General features: G+C 40.6%; 1 protein-coding gene across 1 annotated transcript in view; it reads right to left on the minus strand.

The window, feature by feature from the left end:
- Positions 1 to 1,774: 1,774 nt before the first annotated feature.
- Grid2 (glutamate ionotropic receptor delta type subunit 2) overlaps positions 1,775 to 21,223 on the minus strand; it is a 1,008,435-nt gene continuing 988,986 nt past the window's right edge. The window contains exon 16 of the mRNA XM_048333648.1: positions 1,775 to 1,933. Within this exon, the coding sequence (XP_048189605.1) occupies positions 1,775 to 1,933 (159 nt within the window). The remainder of the gene's footprint in view (positions 1,934 to 21,223) is intronic.

Raw genomic sequence — 21,223 nt, forward strand, 5'->3', positions numbered from 1 at the left:
TTGCCCTGCTCGGAGGTATTAGAATTCCTTGCTGTAACCAGCTGTCCAGGAGGGCAGGGCCTTGGTCTTATCCACACCATTCACTTGCACAGGGTAGGTTGTGGGAAATTATGCTCTCCTATTGGGGTGGGGAGTTGCTAAGCTCCATGGGAAGGGGGCCATTACAGCATAACAGGTTACAACATGATTTCACAGACACTTGATTCTCACAATGACCCTGTGAGGTAGGTACAGTATATAATGGATTCACTTGACAGTTTGCAAAGACAGACACCAAAGACCCAAGAGTTGAAGAGATTTGCCCATAGCTCTAATTAATACCAGGATTCACACTTGCAACCACACTTCCTGACTCCAGGTTTTCATCCAGAAGTTACAACACAAGACAGGCCATTTTGGTGACCAATCAGAAGAGATGCTTTGTAAGTGAACACTAGGTGGTTACTGGTTACAATGATAAGTCTGGTGGTTTAGAACAAAAACATCTTAGTGATTAGAATCCATAGGATCCCCTCTTGAAAGGGGTCCTTCATGGACTGCTGCTTATTGGTGTGACTCCTGTGGGTTGCTTTGGTATATTTGAAGATCATCTGTGAATGAGCCAGGATTCCTTCTGTGGCTACAGAGCAGGGAGTTCTCATGGCCATTGTTACTTGGCTATGGCCATCATCTGGCTGTTGGATTGTCTGCCTTCCCCATTGGAATGTGAACTTCTTCCAGCAAGCACTGTCACGTTTTCATTGTATTCTCAGAATTTAATACAGTCCCCGGCATATAAAGGTCCTCAATTAAAACCTGGTTGTGTTCACAAGGGATTGGTCTGTTTTCATGTGATGTTTTCTTATTTAATTTGTAAGGGACTATTGGCACAGAATCAGTATGATGGGTGAATCTAGATGTGGAACTAGGGAAAACTCAGTTGTCTTGATGGTGGGTAGGATACATAGCCACTGTGATTCAAGGGTATAATAACATTGATCAAGTGATCTTTGCCAACAATGATGAATCTACTAGCTGTGGATTCAAGTTGGAGGCTCGCTGTTAGCCAAAATCCATGCAAAATATGTGTTCGGTGGGCACTGGGTTAAGACAATGAGACTTGGCCTGGAAGGAAGGAGATCATTTAGATAAACATGACACTAACGCTATTTTGGTAATACTGAGAGAGCTCTGTGACAAAAGAAAAGAAACAAAAGCACCAAACAACAACAACAAAAAGTCCCCAAACCATGAAACACAATCACAATTGATTCAGTAAGGATTGGAAGAGGCCTTTGTCTTTTATCTAGTTAAGTTCTGCCAAGGCACATTCTTCTTGGTCCTCAACATCTCCTTGGATTCTTGGCTATGAGAAGTCCCAAGCCCTAGAGTTGAGATTGTGATGAATCTGAAACAGGTAGAAGCTGAGGACAGATCTGTTGTGGGAACGATTCAGACCTCAATATGTGTATTCTTGACCAGGATGCACAGGCAAAAACATCGAGTGCATAGAAAGACCCCTCTCAACAGGCTAGCTCAGGCAAGACCTATGCATGACCTGTGGCTGAAAGCAACAAGTCTTGTTGCTACTCTTCTATGCCTGAAGCGAGGCAAGGATTTCTGGGTGTCACAACCTGGTGAGTACAATCCCTTGAACTGAAGCAGAGCTTTTAAGTTAGGAAAGAGTACATCAGCTCACCAGTCTTGGGTACTCAGGATCAAATGGATCCTGAAATCCAGAGATGGGAAAAAGATCAGCAGGTGTGTGTGTGGGGGGGGTGGGAACTGGTAGAGATTATGGGTCATCTAGAGGTCCTCCCAGTTGGGCTGATTGGTGCAGGCTGTGGCTGGGTGCCTGGCTTCTCCAGGTATTGCTGCCAAGTTTCAAACATGGCCTTAATGGCCAAGCATTCTTTCTTTCAGAGATGGTAGTTTCGTTCTGCAGGGATGAAGCCTGTTGAGAAAACAAAGCAGAGGTGGCATCAGGTTGAGACTGACAAAGAATGGTTTTTGCATGGTGAGGTCTCTACTCATAAAATATTGGCTGCACCTGAATTGCTCACTGTAGACAAGATAAAGCATAATGGCAGTGGATTGAAACCTCCCAGTTAGGGCTGTAGGTGTTTTGTATCTCAGGTTGTCATCAGGAAAGCACAGCTCATTGGCCATTGGTTCACTGGACACTGTTTTAAGGAGGACCTTAGAATCTGGTCAGATTGATGTTAAGATACATTTGTAGTTTATGAATAAAGCCTTGAATACCTTCACCAGAAAATAACGCCAGTATTGCCCTTATACAGAGAGGTGGTAAAGTGTTCTACCAACCTTGCTCTTGACAGAGTTGCACGTGAAATCCTAGAAATATTTGCTTCGATATTGACTTTCAGATCTCGACAACTTTTAGCAATTGATTCTAGACTATACATGAGTTTGAAGACATTCATAATTAATAATAGACAAATTTTTTCCAAATTGCAATCGATCAATTGCTATTATTCACTGCATTGTAGCCTGCTTATTTATATGCTCCCAAACAAGGAACTTCTTCATTCTTGAAGACTAAGGGGAAGATCTCATAAGTTATATATTTTATCAAAAACAAACAAGTAAGCCAGGTGCCACTAGCTCATGCCTGTAATCTTAGCTACTTGGGAGGCTGAGATCTAACATCTCAGTTTGAAGCCAGCCTGGGCAGGAAAGTCCATGAAACTCTTATCTCCAATAAACTATTTTATGAGGCAAGCACTCTACCATATTCCCCCAATAAACTATTTTAAAAAGCTGAAATATATTGTTATTGGAGAAAAAAATAGCTGAAATAGTGCTGTGGCTCAAGTGGTAGAGTGCTATATTTGAGCAAGAAAAGATCAGGAATAGCACCCAGGCCCAGAGTTCAAGTCCCAGTACTGGTGAAAAAAACCCACAAAAAACGAAGTAAATATTTGCTAGACATTTATCCCTACATTTTGTCAGGTTTGATAGGTACTTTGGAAAATACATATCACTAAGTTTTTGCCAGATGTAAGTTAGGTTCTTTGGAAAATAGAAAATGTGCTTGAATAAATCATGTACTCTGTTTAAGAGGCTCACTCCTATACTGGCTAGGGAGATACAGTTATCACACATTACATATAGAAATTAAGCTGAATGTGAGCCTCACTGCTTTTCTCTCTCCAAGTATTCAGTGTTCATAGATTTGGATTCATAGACTACAGTCGTTTTAGAGAGGAAGGTCAAATGTTGAATAATGAGAGAAGCAATCATACAGGAGGTAGGGACTTGTTTTGTGGGAAAACTAGGGTTTTGAAAGATTTTTGGACATTTTTAATGGACGTACACAGTCCACAAACCCACAAGAGTTCACAAACTTGTGGGTCCCACAGTTCCTCCAAGCAGAAATTAGGATGACAAATGATACTTTTGCATATTATAAGCACTTAGTGCTAGTGTAGCTTCAGGTCTTCACACTCAAGATCGGAATGTCACAGAAAGATAGTTTCATTCATTAGTCCTATAATTCTACTAGAATTATTCTGGTAGTTTTTGTTTACTATGATGAGTTCTTTTTTTTTTTTTTTTTTTTTTTTTTTGCCAGTTTTGGGGCTTGGACTCAGGGCCTGAGCACTGTCCCTGGCTTCTCAAGGCTAGCACTCTGCCACTTGAGCACAGTGCCACTTCTGGCTGTTTTCTGTATATGTGGTGCTGGGGAATTGAACCCAGGGCCTCATGTATAGGTGACAAACACTCTTTGCCACTAGGCCATATCCCCAGCCCACTATAATGAGTTCTTTAATTGTCTATTGTCTGTCCCATTCTCATAGATGACAGAGATAACATTTTATTCATTTCAATATATTTAGATATACTAGTATCTTTATGCCATAGGGTCTTTCCGTGGTAGGTGGTGGATAAACATTTGCTGACCATGTGGAAGCAAATGAAAAAAAATTAAGGCAGAAAATTGTACCAAAATAGATTTGCATCAGAAAATAACGTAGCAGTTGAGTAGAACTAAAATGTGGAGGCTTTTGATAACTGGTCTGAAGAGGAAGAAAGAGAAATCAGAAATTAAATAAACAATAGAACATTTGTGTGTATGTGCTGGTCCTAGAGCTTGAACTCAGGGCCTGGTCCTGTCCTTGAGACTTTTTTGCTCAAGGCTACTGCTTTCCTACTTAAGTCATAGCTCTACTTTTGGCTTTTTGGTAGTTCAGTGGAGCAAGCCAGAGCTGGCTTTGAACCCCAATCCTCAGATCTCAGCCTCCTAAGTAGCTAGGATGACAGGTGTGAGCCACTAGCACCTGGTTTGAACAGGACTTTTGAAAGTCCTAGTTATGCAAAGTCAGATTTGCAGTGATATCTAAATTGGAGAGAAATAAAGAAGAACTGAGGAATCAATTGAAATTGTTAAAGCAATCTCATTTCCAGGAGGTAGAGATCGAGAATCAATTTTTTAGAACCAATTTTGAGCCATTGAAAATGCAAAGAAATTTAGTACTCATGCAAATGGATGAGTATTAGCAGGTAATAAGTAAATGAGAAGCATGAATTAAAAAATTAACTCAACAATGACAGGTAACATTTTATACATTTTGTGCCAGCACTTCAGTTTAGTTTCTTATTTAATACCATTTATTTCCACAGTTCTACAAAATGGTAATGTTATCCATTTCATTTCTGTGATAAGAAAATAAGTTAGAGGTTTAGAAATTTGTGTCAAAAATGACGTAAATATCATCAGCCTTTGTTGGTATGGAGATATAACTCAGGACCTTGCTTGCCAGAGTTGGAGCCATAAAATCCAATAGTCCTTTTTTGCTTCCTAATTGGTCTATTTTTTAACTTTCTAGTCTTTTTTTTTTTTTTTAACAAGGTCTCTTGTTTTTGCCCCTGTGGCCTTGGACCAAGCCCCTCCTACCTCTGCATCGTGAGTAGCTAGCATTCCAAGTTGCTGATATACCAGGCTGTTGTTTTTAAAATTGTTTTTGTTTTGGGAAATCCTGGGATTTGAACTCAGTGTCTTGTATAGGGTAGAAGGGTGCTGTACCTTGTGAACTACATCCTCAGCTGTTTCCCACCTCCCACCCCCAATTTGGTTATTTAAAATAGGGTTTTAGTTTTTGCCTGCTGGGCCTGAACCACCTATTTATACTTCCATCATAGCTGAGTTGACAGACACTTGCCACTTCATCCAACATTTTATCAAATGAAATGCAGTCCTTGCAAACTGTCAGCTAGGTTGGACCTAAACTGCAGTCTCCTAATCGCCACCTCCTAAGGAGACATGACACAGAGAAGCCAGCACCTGGGTATTTTTAATCTTTAGGAAAGTCTTTTGCTTTTTCCTTTGTGGCATTAACAAGTTTCTGTGCTTTAAGGGCTAACCAGGAAAAGAAACCGTGCAAAAAAGTTCACCATCAGGGTTGGGAGTGATAGGGGAGAATGGTGAAAGGAGGAATGCTAACCAAGATTCATTATATTATACACTGCTGTGTTAAGTGGCGACTCCACTGCACACCTCCTTAAAGATAATTTTTTTAAGTGCACCAACATACAATAAAATTGCATGCTGTATTTGAAATAGAGTTATGTGGAAGGATGACAAAACCTGGACCAGGACTAGCGATGGTTAGAATTGTACTCATATTTGATTTTCCTTTATTACTTTGATTTCTCTTTCATGACAGTATTGGGATAGTTGACTGTGGAAATAACACTGAAAAACGGTAGAGTTTTCTTTTGATATTGCTGATGTGCCACAGTCCTAAAGCAAGATGGGATGACACTCGGTCTAAATTGCCTGAAATCACTCATTGGTGGAAACTGGAAACTAAAATAGAAGAAAAGACTGCAGGAGGGCTGGGGATATGGCCTAGTGGCAAGAGTGCTTGCCTCCTATACATGAGGCCCTGGGTTCAATTCCCCAGCACCACATATACAGAAAATGGCCAGAAGTGGCGCTGTGGCTCAAGTGGCAGAGTGCTAGCCTTGAGCAAGAAGAAGCCAGGGACAGTGCTCAGGCCCTGAGTCCAAGCCCCAGGACTGGCCAAAACAAAACAAGACAAAAAATAAGAAAAGACTGCAGGATTTCAAGGCTCCAAAACTCTCCCACGTCGAAACTGGACACGAAATCCTCTGTTTTCACTGCCGACTCTTGAAGAGACAAGCAGTTGGTTCTAGAAAAGCCTTTGGAGCAGTGCTTGCCATAGTCCACTATGTAATCCTCACACACTCATGAGTTTACAATCCTGAGCCTTACAAAAATTTTAAAGTTCAATTTTAACTCTATCAATTCATAGAAGCAATATCTGAAAAATAATCTTTTAATGAAACTGCACCGATATTCTTTTTTTTTTTTTTTTTTTTGGTCAGTCCTGGGGCTTGAACTCAGGGCCTGGGAACTGTCCTCGAACTTCTTTTTTTTTCTTGTTCAAGGTTAGTGCTCTACCACTAGAGTCACAGTGCCGCTTCCGGCTTTTCTGTGTATGTGGTACTGAGGAATCAAACCCAGGGCTTCATGCATGCTAGGCAAGCCCTCTGCCACTAAGCCACATTCCCAGCCCCCGATAGTCTTTAGAGATAAAAGTAAATGCAATTACAGTGAGGCAAATAAATGGAAGTCTAAGGTAGTTAGTCAAAACTAAAATAAATATTATATATTACTATTAAAATGGCCTGCTAGGAAAATAATATCAGTATGTAAGATTATAACTTCCTATGAATTGCAAAAAGAAATTGAGCCTTTCAATTATTTCTTACTTATGTCTTACTTTCTTTTCTCTTTTAGACAGGGTCTTGTTATGGACTCAAGGCTGGCCTTGAACTAGTATTGAGATTACAGCCATGGAGCTACAGCTCTTGGCTCTGTAATAATCATTCTTGATCGAAAAAGCATCTGCTGAAGTTCTACCTGTGCTGCTTATATGTTTCTGAATCCAAGCAGGAAAGTCCATTTTATGGTCCTGTCTTTGCCTCTGTCTGTTTATCTGTCTGTCTGTCTCTGTGATGCTATATCTTCCCATTCACTATTTATTAATTTACTCATAGTAAGGTCAGTCAGGCTTGACATTGCACTTTCTGTCCATAGAAAATTGGTGCAGCCTTTCAAGGCTATAGTCACAGTGTAATAATAATCAGAAGGGCTTTATCAATATGCATGTTGTTTGGAGAACACAGGATCATATTTTAGGATATTACGTTCAAAGACGGAACTATCCTAGGCTCAGGAAACATGTCTCTTATTCACTTAGTTACTTGGACCATATATTTATTCGTACATACATTCATACATACCTATATGTGTATATGTATGTATTTCATACAGAATCTAAAATACTGCAGAGACTTAAGAATGAGATTTTACCTGAAAATATATTAAACAAGCACAAAGTGTGACACAACAGGTAGAAAGTTTCACATGCTTTCCAAGGACAGAAGGTCTAAACTGAACACAGCAATGAAGACATTAAAGCAAGGCAGAATTAGAAGATTTCTACACAGACTTCAACAAAAGCTATGCAACATTTATTTTGTTGTAGGCTTCGTTGTGTTTTTTAAAAAATGTTTGCTTTTCTCATTCATTCTTGTGAAGTAGTCACACCAAGTGCGCGCGCGCGCACACACGTACACACACACACACACACACACACACACACACACACAGAGTCAAAGTCAATGGCAGTGGGTGGTGTATGTCAGGGCCGAATTTGACGCCCCTCTCCCAGAATAAGATAAATGTAAGTGATGAAGAACTCCTGGGGTTGGGTGAACTCATTTTGTATTCAACACTCTGCCTGGCCCCTTTCTCATCCCTCTCTCCCTCTCTTTGTATGTTCAAGCCTACTTGAATTTCTTTTTTCTTTTGTAGAACTTGGTTCTTTTGATGTGTTTCAGGCACGCCCTGCAGCTCAGAGAACTTCCCAGGAATCGGAAACATAAGCACATAGGCCTGAGATGCTACTGTACAATGGACAGAGAGCTTCAGGCCTACAAGTAGGCTATTTTCTCTCCCACCCCCCCAAAAAAACACACACACACACATTAAAAATGCAACATAGTCTGTATCCAGGATTTTAAAGAAACAAACACTCTAAAATCTAAATACAAAGTAGACATTTGATAAGTTTTGAGCCTATAGTAGTAATTTAACTTGAGATATGACTACGTGCATTTATATATTTGCTAGTTGAACTGAATTTCCCCTAGAATTATGAATTAAATTGTTTCTCTTTTATTGCCATTACAGCATCGATGTTTCTGGATTTAAAGAAGCACATGATTTTTCAGCTATCATAGTTCTTATTGTTAGTTTTTACTGTAAAAAGGATGTAAGAATGTGTGGAGGTTTGAGTCTTTATCATCTATAAAATTCAAAGACATGCTGCTACAAGCATTGTCAGCTAGTTTCAAAGCATCATCTATATTAAAAGAATGTCTAGATAAAAGAGATGTTAGTTATGTTATAGTACTTCTACTTTCAGAAGTTAAATTATTTAGTAAACAGTAAAATAGTGTTATTTTTAATTTAAAATACCTGTTTTTACTCACATATCATATTTTATGTGACAAATCTTTCAGGACTATGTCACTGAATTAGAACTTGGAACTGAAAATTAAAAAAACAGAAAAGTTTTAAGTTTATATTCACATAAAATATACTCATCTTAACACATTAAATTAAAACTAAATTTAAATAACAGTGAAATTTAATCTTATCCAGATTTCTAAAAGAAACCTTTATTTTTGAAACCAAAACAATTGGAACAGTAAACTCAATTAGAAATTTGGTGATTATCTTGTTTGACTTAGCAAACCAATCTATATATATTAGAATCATTACTCACTTTTGTCTAAATATTTGACTTCTATTTTCTGTGTATTTATGGCCAAACTTTATTGAAGACATTTTTATTAACTGATTTATCAATCTGAGAAAAATACAGAAATTTGGACAGTAAATTATTTTCAACTACATTTTATTCAGTTGATTGAGTCTATTGAGCATTAATTGCATGCTAATGGCACTAGTATTAACTTATAGGGAAATAATTAGGGTCTTCATTGAATTAATTCAACACTGTCCAAATTCTTTTATCCTTAAGTAACAAATCAACCAGTTGGTTACTCAGTTCCTTTTTATTTTGAGATCCAGATCTTTAATTTGAAAGGAAAAAGAGTTCAAAATTTCCAATGTTGGTAAAAATACACATATTTAATGATCATATAGGAAAATTAGTTGAACAAATTGATAATAACCTTTATGACTGCAATAGGACCTGAATTGTTTCAACACATAACCAACTATTTCTGCAAGGTTGAGCTACCATTTGTACACACAGCTACAAAGAACCTATGGAAACTTTTCCCCGATAATTTTAAGAGTTGGAAATTTACAAAACCTCATTCCACCTCATCTGAAAAAAAAATTTAATAGGGGACATTTTGTCGCAGCAAATATGAGCTCTTTCATACAATGCAAAACCATGGAGGAGTACATTATCAGGGAATAGGTAGAGCTGAAGGTTCCCAAGGTAAGCCTAAATTTGCTAATATGTACAGGAGCAATCACGGTGGTCCTCTTCCATGTTCAGGCTCTGACTGCTCGCAGAGCCTCATGGAACTTCCCCACCTTCATTTAAAAAATGGCCTAGGCACTAGATGGACAGGGCACGGGGTGCCAGTTTACACTGGGCTTTTGTCACCATGCACAGCACTGCTTCCTGACACACTTTAACTGTATGGCAGAGCCCATCTTGCTATACCTACTACTGTTGATCTCCTGTCCCTTCCTCCTTTATGTCCTACTGAGATCTGAGGATCGGGGTTCACAGCCAACCTGAGTAGGAAAGTCTGTGAGATTATTGTCTCCAGTTAACCACCAAAGAGCTGGAAATGGAGCTGTGCTTAACTGGTAGAGCACCAGGTTTGAGTGAAGAAAAAAAAAAAAAGCCAAGGAACAGTATCCAGGCCCTGAGTTCAAGCCCTTGTACTGGCACCTATATATATACAAACCAAAAAACCGCATTGGTAGTAGCCATGTTTCCTGCTCTACGCCATAACTCAAGCCTAGGAAATGCAGGGGTTTCTGTTTTTAAAACTACATAAAGTTTAAAGAGGCAGCCTTCTGAAAAGGGATCGATGAGTTCCAGAAGGTTTCCATTTATTTCACTGATGACCTATATAACATTTCCTTAGTATTTTACTGTAATTCATGACAGCCACATTCGTAGGTATTCATGGGAAAAACAGACACCTGTATTCATTCCATATACATGTGAACACACACATATAAACACACACATACATAAACATATATAAACACAACTCTTTCTCTCTACATAGAGATAGATATAGCTAGACATAGATAATTTAGATAGATAGATAAAGATAAATAAATAGATAGAGATAGATAGATAGAGATAGATAGCGGAAAATGGCAGTCCAGAAGGTATCAGAGAGCCCACCGGGTATGGTATTTGCACCTGTCATCCCAGCACTCGGGAGTCTACAGGATGATTTGCTTGTGGGTGGTCAGTGACGGTCTGCCCGGATGTGGGTTCGTGGGGACAGACCTCACGCCCTGGCACCCGTGCCCTCCCCGTGCTTGGCAGAATTCGCAGTCTACAAACGCACAGGGCCGTCAGCCCCCTGAGGAACTCAGGCCCGAGGACTGTGGGCTCCTTCACCTCACTGAGCCTGTGGCAAGGTCTGGGTTTTTAAACACAGGTGTTGTGTGCGCAGGCTTTTCTGGGTTTGGGGGCTACACTGTGTTTTGTTTTTTAATGAGACACATATTGTCCCGTTCAAGTCTAATGGCTTTGCTCCTCCTGTGTATGTTCTGGAAACAGGATGAGATGGAAAGACTGGGATCTTTCCTCAGAAACACTCCCTACTGAGATCCTATGACCTTCCCTCGGCTCCTTCTGTAAAGAGCCCTCTCCCCAAACCTCTCACCCTCCCCCCATTTTCCTTTCTTAATGCTGGTGAATTTTCTTCCCTTCCCTTCCTTTCCTTTCCTTCCCCTTCCGTTTCCTCCCCTCCCCACCCCTCCCCTTCCTTGGTTTTGCTTGCTTGTTTGCTTTTTTGTCCGTCTTGGGACTTGAACTCAGGACCTGGGATCTGTCCTTGAGCGTTTTTGCTCAAGAGTAACACTCCACCATTTGAGCCACAGCTCTACTTCTGGTTTTTTTCTTTTGGCTGGTGAAGTGGAGCTAAGGGTCTCAAGGGCTTTCCTGAACTGGCTGGCTTCCAACCATAATCCTCTCATCTCAGCCTCTTGACTAGCTAGGATTACAGGCATGAGCCACCAGCTCCTGCCCACCCCGATGAGAACTTTCTGAGTACATGATGAGACATTTCCATCCCGAGCAGCACCACGATGGAATTGTGCAGTTATTGTCAAGGACTTCCTCTACTCTGTCCAGGGCAGATCCCTTGGGCATCTCCCGTCTGTGATGGAGGAGGAGGCAGTGTCTCTACCAGCCTCTCTAGAGAGAATGCTCACAGCCTCCTGTGCAAATGCACACAAGCTCTCCCATCTGGAAGGACTAAAATAGGACTTCTGAAAACAGACATGTTGCTTAAAACTGTGCTCTAAAAGTAGGACTTCCCATGACATTACAAGCATCAAAAATAAGCCAGGCACCAGTGGCTCATGCCTGTCATTCTAGCTAGAGGCATGTGCTACCCTAGGAAGGGATTAAAGTAGATCTTGGGGAACCCCAGGTAGGTCTCCAGAGAGAAAGTTCAAGGCCAGCCCCTCCCTGGTCTCCCACCTCCTATCTCTTCATATGGCTTCTCCTCCACACAAGGCTTCTCCCAGGATATAACATAGCCAGGGGACCCTCGCCAGCACCCACACTTAGATGGTAGGACTCAGTCTCTACATCTGTGAAGCAAATGACTTCTTTCTTCTTTATGAGCTTCCACCCACTTAGTGACTCCATTGTAGCAATGGAAAACACGAACACAAGAAGTTTCATAGTGATGCCTTGCGTGTAAGCAGGAAAACAACTTCCACTGGCTCCATCTTTGCCGTTATGTATCTCACCTCTAGTATCATTGCCCACAAAAGACATTTCTTACTACTCTTGGCTTTTTCTTCATTTCTTACACAGTGGTTTAGTTTACCTCATTATTGGCTTCGTTTGACAGGCAGAATTCTAAAATGGTGAAAAGGTTCCTTCTCTGTGAAATTCAGGCATGATCTTGTCTTTTGGCTACTCAGCAGTCAAACAGAACTAAAAGGATTTGGGTGGGCCTGAGCTAATCAGGCAAACTCCTCCACTAGATGGAACCCTTCAAGAAGAATAGAGGGTCTATGGAAAAAAACCAGTGGGAAGAATCTGGTGGTAGACAAATCAGCAAGAGAGCCAGCAATGCTGTTCTTCTGATGACCATGTGAACATGGAGAAAAGCCAGGGCTCCACAAAGCAATGGAACCCAGATGACAGATTGAAGGAACCTTGAAGGAGCTTAAGTGGAGAACAAAGTTAGATTCTTATTTGTATTTGCTCAACTCCTTTTTTCTAGCAGCAGATTCACATGGTTGCTTCATGCTAAGATTATGAAAGTCAAATACATGGTTTTCTCATGTCCTACTTGCTGATAATCTCCTTGTATTTGAGACTCTTTTTTTGGTGTTAGTATTAGGACGTGAACTCAGAAACTCGCTTTCTCACTCAAGGTTAAGGCTCTACCACTGGAGTGCACTCCTCCATTTCCAGCTTTTTGCTGGCTAATCGAAAATAAGAATCACACATTTTTTGGTCCAGGCTGACTTTGGACTTCGATCCTCACATTTCAGCCTCCTGAGTACCTATGATTACAGGTGGGAGCTACTGGTGTCCAGCTTACATCTAAAACTTGACTGTATGCAATGTATATTTTCATACCTCACAAGGGGTTTTATTTGTTTTTTTGCTGATCCTGGGGCTTAAACTCGGGGCCTGGGAACTGTCCCTGAGGGCTTCCTTTTGTTCAAGGCTAGCATGTAACTACTTCAGCCACAGTACCACTTCTGACCTTTTCTGAGTAGTTTGTTGGATATAAAGGTCTCAGGGACTTGTCTGCCTGGGCTGACTTCGAACTGTGATCCTCAAGTCTCAGTCTCCTGAGTAGCTAGGATTACAGGCATGATTTTTATTTTGCTTTTGTTTTTGAAGTCTCAAGGGTAATAGTACTTGCATGAGTCAGGATGGACCTTATAATACTTGGCTAATAAAAATGATGACAAAATAAAAATAAATTAAAGAAATATAGCACATTTAATTAAAAAGGTGTAGCAAGTACTAGAGGTAGTGTGTACAGGACTCTGTGTCTGAGCTTTTCTATCCTAGACTAACGCTTTATTGACTCTAGCTATGGTTAATTGGAGATAGGAGTCTCACAGGCTTTTCTGCCTAGGCTGGCTTCAAATTGAGATCCCCACAGAGCAGCTAGGATTATAGGCATAAACTACCAGTACCTGGCTTCAAAGGTAAGTTTGCAGTGTTATATTCTGATAGACTCATCGATACTTATTGAATTTCGATTTATTTAATTAAAAAAGGTGTACATTCAAGTGTGAAATGCACTGTTAGCTTTCACTTGGGCTCTTCTGTCTTTTGTGATTTTTCCACGTACCAGAAACATGCCATTTAAGTAGAATTCAGTAGTAAATTATGCTATGATAGACTGCAGTAATGAAGAGAAAAAAAATCTTCTCTTTTTCTGATTTTGCTCAAAAATATCTAAAATTAAATATATCACCACTAGGATGCTGCTCCTTCTATCTCTGAAATATTTCTATCTCCTTATACCAAAAGTATCTTCTATGAAAATAGACTTCGGATGCACTCAGCACAGAACCTCCTTGTCAGTTCTGATCTTGTCCAGTTTGTTTACAGAAGGGAGACCTCTCTAGGGGGAGCTTCATGAAGCCACTCTGGGGAGTGTGACCATTGTGATTTCTTTGCATCCTGCTCTCAGTTTTCTCCCCCTCAGGCTTTCTCCTGACTCTTCTATTTGTGAGCAGCATCACGGTGGAATAGAGCCACAGATACATGGAGATGAGGGGACTGGGGAGAAAAAGAAAAGAAGACATTGGGCCAGGCACCACTTCTTGAAAATCAAACATTTCTTTAAGTGAGCTGCATGGTGTACCATAAAACAAAACTCATCTGCGACTTGCCAAGCCCTGCCAAGGCGCCATGGACGCGAAAGAGGGAGGGTAGCAGGCTGCACGATTTTAAGAGTCACTCTTGGACTCGCTTTGAAGAAAGCCAGCAGCAGGACCCGACCCCCATCCCCAGGCCTAAATAAACTCTAAACAGACTCATTTGCCATGAAGGATGAGGTGTGGCGGTTCCCTGGCGCCCGGGGGCTCTGCCTCTCCATGGCTCCTTTCCCTGCGTCGTTCTGGTGGGTTTTTGTGTCCCAAAGTTGTCCCTATGCAAACAACAGGTTGAATATTGTAGGTGTGGGTTATTAAAGTGTCCCCGGAACAATGGCAGTCTGTGTCCCATTTGTAACGCTTGGATTCATCTTTGGAAAGTGCACACAAAATGTGACACGATGTGGGCTTCCAACATTATTCAGTCTGCATAGCAGCAAATCGTGCCCTGTCTCCCTGGAAATAAAACTCCACAGAGTGTCTCCGCCATGTAAAAGGGACCTATCATCTATGCTCCAGACTGGAGACTCCTGGTAGAATTGCTAGAAGGAGTTCAGAGTTTTATCGTTTGGAGAAGCACTGAGGAAACAAAATCAGATTCTATCATTTCAGTCACCAGTTCCCCACAGAAAGTCTAGATGGGTCTTTCTCTTTCTTTCTTGTATTTTTTTTTCTTTCTTTTTCTGCAGGGAAATGTGAAAACTTTCTCTTTGAAAGAGAATTCTACATTCGTTTAGAATTATAACCCGGATTAAGTGGACTAATTGACGAAAGGTAAAATGCTTATCTTCCCCTTCTCTCCCACAACTTTAATTTTGTGGATTTAAAGGCTCTGGAGGAAAGCACTATGCTGTAGAAATTGGATGAGAAAAGACTCTCTAGATGAGCCGGCCCTGGCCATAGCGCCCCTCCTTGTTCTTATACCCTGGGACTTCTTAAACTCGGAGACTCAGCTTTGCATTCTTTTGGAGTTTCTTATTCAATAACAATAATTCTAGGTCATGGAGTAGAAAATGTTTATAAGTACATCTCATCATAGTGATTTTGACAGACAATGAAAACTAGGATTGCGAAGAAGAGAGAAGGCGTGTTAAATTATTCACAATCATCACATAGAATTCCTGTAGAGTAACATTGGACAACACTAAAATAAAAATAGAAAAAGGTCAGGGTATTGTTTTAGACTGCTAACTTTTACAGGGTGTTATAGATGAGTATTTCTATGCTCATTGTTAAGAAATTACTCCCAAGCATTTTTTGTTTGTTTGTTTTTGTTTTTTAATGTATCTACTTGTTTTCTCAGGGGAAGTAGGGCACATCACAGCAGGTGGGAATGACTTTCCTTAAATTCTTTTATTTTTATTTTTTTTCCAGTCCTGGGGCTTGGATTCAGGACCTGAGCACTGTCCCTGGCTTCTTTTTGCTCAAGGCTAGCACTCTGCCACTTGAGCCACAGCGCCCCTTCTGGCCATTTTCTGTATATGTGGTGCTGGGGAATCGAACCCAGGGCTTCATGTATACGAGGCAAGCACTCTTGCCACTAGGCCATATTCCTAGCCCGACTTTCCTTAAATTCTTAGTCCATGCTTGTAACTCCTGGATGCTGGCCCTTCCTAACACTAGAATAAGTGGAGAGGTCGTGAAGACTCATTCATTTTCCCTTATCTGTTGCCTTTTACCAAGTCAATTTGATACATTTTAAATTATGAAATGAATGAGTGATTAAAATTAAAGCATTAATTTGTTTGGGAAAGTAAGAATCAGCAGGAGGTTCTCTTTAGAAAGAAGCTTGTTAGCCAGACACCGATGATGGCTCACACCTGTAATCCTAGCTACTCAGAAGGCTGAGATTTGAGCATCAGAATGAGAAGCTAGCGCAGGTAGGAAAGTCCATGTGACTCTTGCCTCCAATTATTCAGCAAAAAGCCGGAGGTACAGCTGTGGCTCAAGTGTTAGAGCACCAGCCTTGAGCAAAAGAGCCAGACAAGAGCATAAGGCCCTGGTTTAAGAACCATGTATCGGGGCTGGGGATATAGCCTAGTGGCAAGAGTGCCTGCCTCGGATACACGAGGCCCTAGGTTCGATTCCCCAGCACCACATATACAGAAAATGGCCAGAAGCGGCGCTGTGGCTCAAGTGGCAGAGTGCTAGCCTTGAGCGGGAAGAAGCCAGGAACAGTGATCAGGCCCTGAGTCCAAGGCCCAGGACTGGCCAAAAAAAAAAAAAAAAAAAAAAGGAACCATGTACCTAAAACAAAACCAAAAACTTCTTTTCATTAAAAACTATGTGAACAATGGTGTGGTTAGAGTTCTGTAGCGTATATACATATATGTATATATATATAGCGTATATATATATATGTGTGTATACATATATGTATATACGCTACATATATATGTATTTGTGCTTCACAATTTCCAAGAAGAGGTGGGGTTGTCAATGAAATCTGCAGCATTTTGAAGGGCCATCTGGAGCAGTGGATGTGTTAGTGGACAGAGGACCCCAGCCTAGACCCTCGAAAAAGATAGGGAATTTCTCTCTCCTTCCTTTGCTCTTCCATCAAGGGAGCTGAGTTAACCAAGGAGCTGAGGCTGAACCAGGGCTCACCAGGGCATCAGTTGCATAAACCTAAAATCGAACATGGTTTCTGTCTGCTGTGTCTCCCTCCTTGGGCTTTATTGCTCATCTGTGTGTCTGGGTTTAGTGTTTCCAGAGCTTCACGGCTTTATGTGATCCTCACATTCATTTTATTGAAAATTAAATACAGGGTACATTTGTGCAGCATGAGTTTTGTCCTGAGTGAGCCAAAGATAAAAAATGAATATGTAAAGCCATGGAAATGAGAGAGATAATGGGCAAAGCATCTTCAAAAAAGCAGTTTTCACTTTTTAGCTGAAATATATGTGTGATCTACAAGTTTGGGCCAGTCTTGGGGCTGGAACTTAGGATCTGAACACTGTGTCTGAGTACTTCTTGCTCAAGGCTAGCACTCAACCACCTGAGCCACAATTCCACTTCCAGGTATTTTTTTTTTGTTTGTTTGTTTTGGTAAATTGCAGATAGGATTCTCACAGGCTTCTTTGCCCTGGCTGACTTTGAACTGGGATCCTTAGATCTCAGGCTCCTGAGGAGCTGGGATTACAGGTATGAGCCACCAGCGCCCACCCTCCAGTCTAACTTTTAAAGAAAAAAAGTGGTTTAGTAAGGTCCACAAGGTTCCCAAAAGAGGGCAAAGCCTGGGGTCAATCAGAGGCCAGAATATGTATGCCACCAAGCTAACACTATTGAGTAGAAATGTTCAACGTCATCAGAAGATTGGAGAAAGATGTGGGGGGTGAGATCAAGTTAACTTTTGCTGACCAAAGTTTAAATTTGGAATTTTTTAACCCCCCCCTCCAAGAATTGGGCCTTGGGGTAGGGTAATGGAGATGTTTCATTCTTTGAAAAGGAACGATGGATAACTGTGAAGTCATAGAAGTAAGCACTGGAAACTAATTCAGGAAAAAAAAAAAGCAGCAAAGACAAGGAAAAGTTTCATTTCCATGTTATTTTCATCCACTAGGAAGGGCGGCAGCGACCCAGACCGCTCAGTTGTCACAAAGGAGGGTGCCACGAGTCTATGCGTGCAAGTTTTCAGATACATGCTTGGAAAGAAGCTAATCACGTTAAAGGTTTTACCAGGTCAACGGTCTTGCCGCTAAAGTGAATACTAAACACGCTTAATTTGGGTTTGTCAACGGAGAGCTGTGCCTGCGCAAAACGCCTTTGCTTATAGAAAGCAAAGTGCTGGCAATGCTACAATGTTAACAAACGGTACCACAGCGCCACCTCCTGGCAGTAAGACAGGCAGCAGCAAGCCCCAATACAATGCCGGAGGAAAAAAGGGCCTAAGGGTGCGCCTGTATTTGATAGCACTTTAGTCTTTCTTTAAAAATGGCTGTTCCCCTCGTTTCTATTGTAATTTGAAAAATGAACTTATTTTTAGTGGACAAAACCATAAAAAGATCTCTAGTTTTTCCTCCCTCTCTTCTTCCTTCCCTTACTTTCCCTTTCCTTTTTCCTTTCTTCTCCCATCCCTCCAATTCCCTTTTCCTTCTCCTTCCTCCTTCCCTCCCTCCTTCCTTCTTTCCACATTCCCTCCTCTGCCTTTTCTTCTCCCTCTGTCCTCCACTTCCATCCCCTCTTCTCCTTTCCTTCCTTCCTCCTCCCTGCATCCTCTTCCTTTCTTCCTCTGTTCTTTCCTGCTTTCCTTATTATTATAGAAAATAAGACGTTTTCTCCCCCCCAATCTGGAGTTGGAGTGTTAGTTTGTGACCCCCTTCTGTAACCAGGTCTACCTCACTGGCTTGCTGCTTGTCTTCCTCTGACCATTTTCCAATGTCACTGAAGCTTTTATGAGTTCTTAAAACTATTCAGGTATTCAAGATAAAACATATTCCAATATATAGGCAATATATATTGGCTCTACAGACAAGATGCATACCTAACAGTCTGCTTTCAAATGTAATGTGGAACAACATGTCTGTTTCTTTCAAATAAAACGTCTAAAGTCCAATTATCCTCCTTCTAAATGTCAGTTGTAGTTAACCAAGTGCCTAATGGATATATTTTCATTATCTATATGTCTTAGGAAAGATTTTTCAGAATTGCTTAGAAGCCAAAAGTTAACTTTTGCTCTATTTTTTTCATTCTGGAAACATCTATTTTAAAATTAATTCTTGCATGATATTAAATAGAAAACATACTACCTCTGGTCTAATTTGGAATTTCATCCTCTGAAAGCTTTCCTTAGCCTTATTCTGGGTTGCAAATCATTTTTCATTTCCCTTAGGATATCATTTATCACAATTTATTGTCATTGCATGTTAAATTATCTGTCTTCCCCAGTAGGTTGCAAACAGCAGCACATTCTAGTCTACATAGCTGTTCATAAACAGAATGGGTTGTTTAAAGGATAGTTCTTGGGCAGTAGGTAGTTGAGTGGCTTTTGATTTTATAGTTTTTATCTTCTCATTCCCCACTGTTCTTCACTGGCCCTATGTCACTACCGAACAACTCGATCTTCCTCAAAAAGGTTCAGTGACTTAGATCATATATTTCCCTTTGCCTAAGAAAGTATTCCGCCCCCCTACACTCTATGTGTGGAAATTATATTCTGTTTCTAAGGACAAGTTCCAAATCTGTCTTCTCTACCAAGATATTTTATCGCCCTAATGTGACAAGATCTCACTTTTCTCTGAATTTTCAAGATGCTGAACTATTTTTAAGTACTGATCCTATATCATTTTCAATGCTAGTTATAGCTGTTTTTCAGTAAAGTGCTATCTCGAAGAACATCATTGTCTCATTTCCCCAAATTTCTGCCATTCTTTGATGGAACACATCTTACTTTGTCATATATTATATAAATGCACATCTCTTCTATGATAGCTCAGAGATTTTGCATACTTGTTTATTTGGAGTGTCGTGTGTCTATGTGTGTGTGAATGAACTCTCAAAATATAAAGTGTTGAATGAATCAACAAGTTCTTTTTCCTATCTTCTATCTTTATAGACTTTCCAAAGAGCCTTATTTCCCTTTTGCCTCTTTCTTTTCAATTCTATCTTGCCATTTCCTTTTCTCTCATTGCTTACACAGCCTATATTCATATCTCTCATCTTCAAACTCTTATTTCTTTGGCCCAAGTGCTGTTCTCTGTCAAGTCTGCTTCATGGTTCCTTCCAGAAGGGCTCAGAAGATCAAAATGAAGGTCCTTCCTCACGAATGGGCCTCACACACAATGCAGACAAAATAAATCATGACACAACATCCCTTGACAAGTGAGCTGGAAGAGTGAAGGCAGCAAAAGCCACCACACTGGCTGCAGGCAGAGGTGGCCTTGGATGGAAGCTGGCCTACTAGAGGTGTGGCTGGAAAAGGGGGTTGGATATTAGAGCATTATGCAAGCAGTCTCTGTAGGCGTGAGTTTGTCTAACGTTTCCATTACAGTAGGTTCTAAATGAGAAGGAGAGCCCAACACCATCAGCAGAGGTAACGCTCTGTGAGTTTGCTCATCTCAATCCAGCCATCTCCAGTGGATTCTCCCCTGGCAGACCAGGTCAGGCTGTGCACACTTGCAGATACATTACTCTCCATGACGTTTGCATTTTCTGCTCATAGTTTTGGCACCAAAAGTGCACTCAGTGGAGATGGTTGATCTTTTATGCATAAGGTACACCCTTACGAAGTGACAGACCATAAACAGGTCTTTATCTCCCATTACTCTTTGATCCAAGCAACACCTGTTCAGGTACAAAGAGCATGGATATTTGAATTAGAGGGATAAGTTCTAATTTCGTTTTGGCCACCTACTAATTACATGGCTTTGGCTCAGTTACTTAACATTTACAGGATATAAATTCTAATATGTTATAAAAGATAACTAAGATAATTTACAAAATAATATATAAAATAATGTTATGCTTTATGTAAGTAAAATAGCTTTATATATTTATATTTCTTGAAATTACATTATAAGGCAAAACATGATATATTCTGTTCCACCAAGGTATGGCAAGAATTCAGGGATAGGAGATAACAATGTCATTTAAAAATTATTATTGGGGGCTGGGAATATGGCCTAGTGGTTAAGTGATCGCTTTGTATACATGAAGCCCTGGATTCAATTCCTCAGCACCACATATATATAGAAAAAGCCAGAAGTGGTGCTGTGGCTCAAGAGGCAGAGTGCTAGCCTTGAGCAAAAAGAAGCCAGGGACAGTGCTCAGACCCTGAGTTCAAGCCCCAGAACTGGCAAAAAAAAAAAAATTACCATTATTTTCTTTAAGTAATTTTACAAAAGGATGTCAATTCAACAGGTCAAGAATAATACTATTCTAGGGTCTTGGAATATGGCCTAGTGGTAGAGTGCTTGCCTCCTATACATGAAACCCTGGGTTTGATTCCTCAGAACCACATATATAGAAAGGCCAGAAGTGGTACTGTGGCTCAAGTGGTAGAGTGCTAGCCTTGAGCAAAAAGAAGCCAGGGACAGTGCTCAGGCCCTGAGTTCAAGCCCCAGAACTGGAAGTAAAAAAAAATTAATAATACTA

This window comes from Perognathus longimembris, chromosome 24 (assembly GCF_023159225.1).
Source record: "Perognathus longimembris pacificus isolate PPM17 chromosome 24, ASM2315922v1, whole genome shotgun sequence".
NCBI lineage: Eukaryota > Metazoa > Chordata > Mammalia > Rodentia > Heteromyidae > Perognathus > Perognathus longimembris.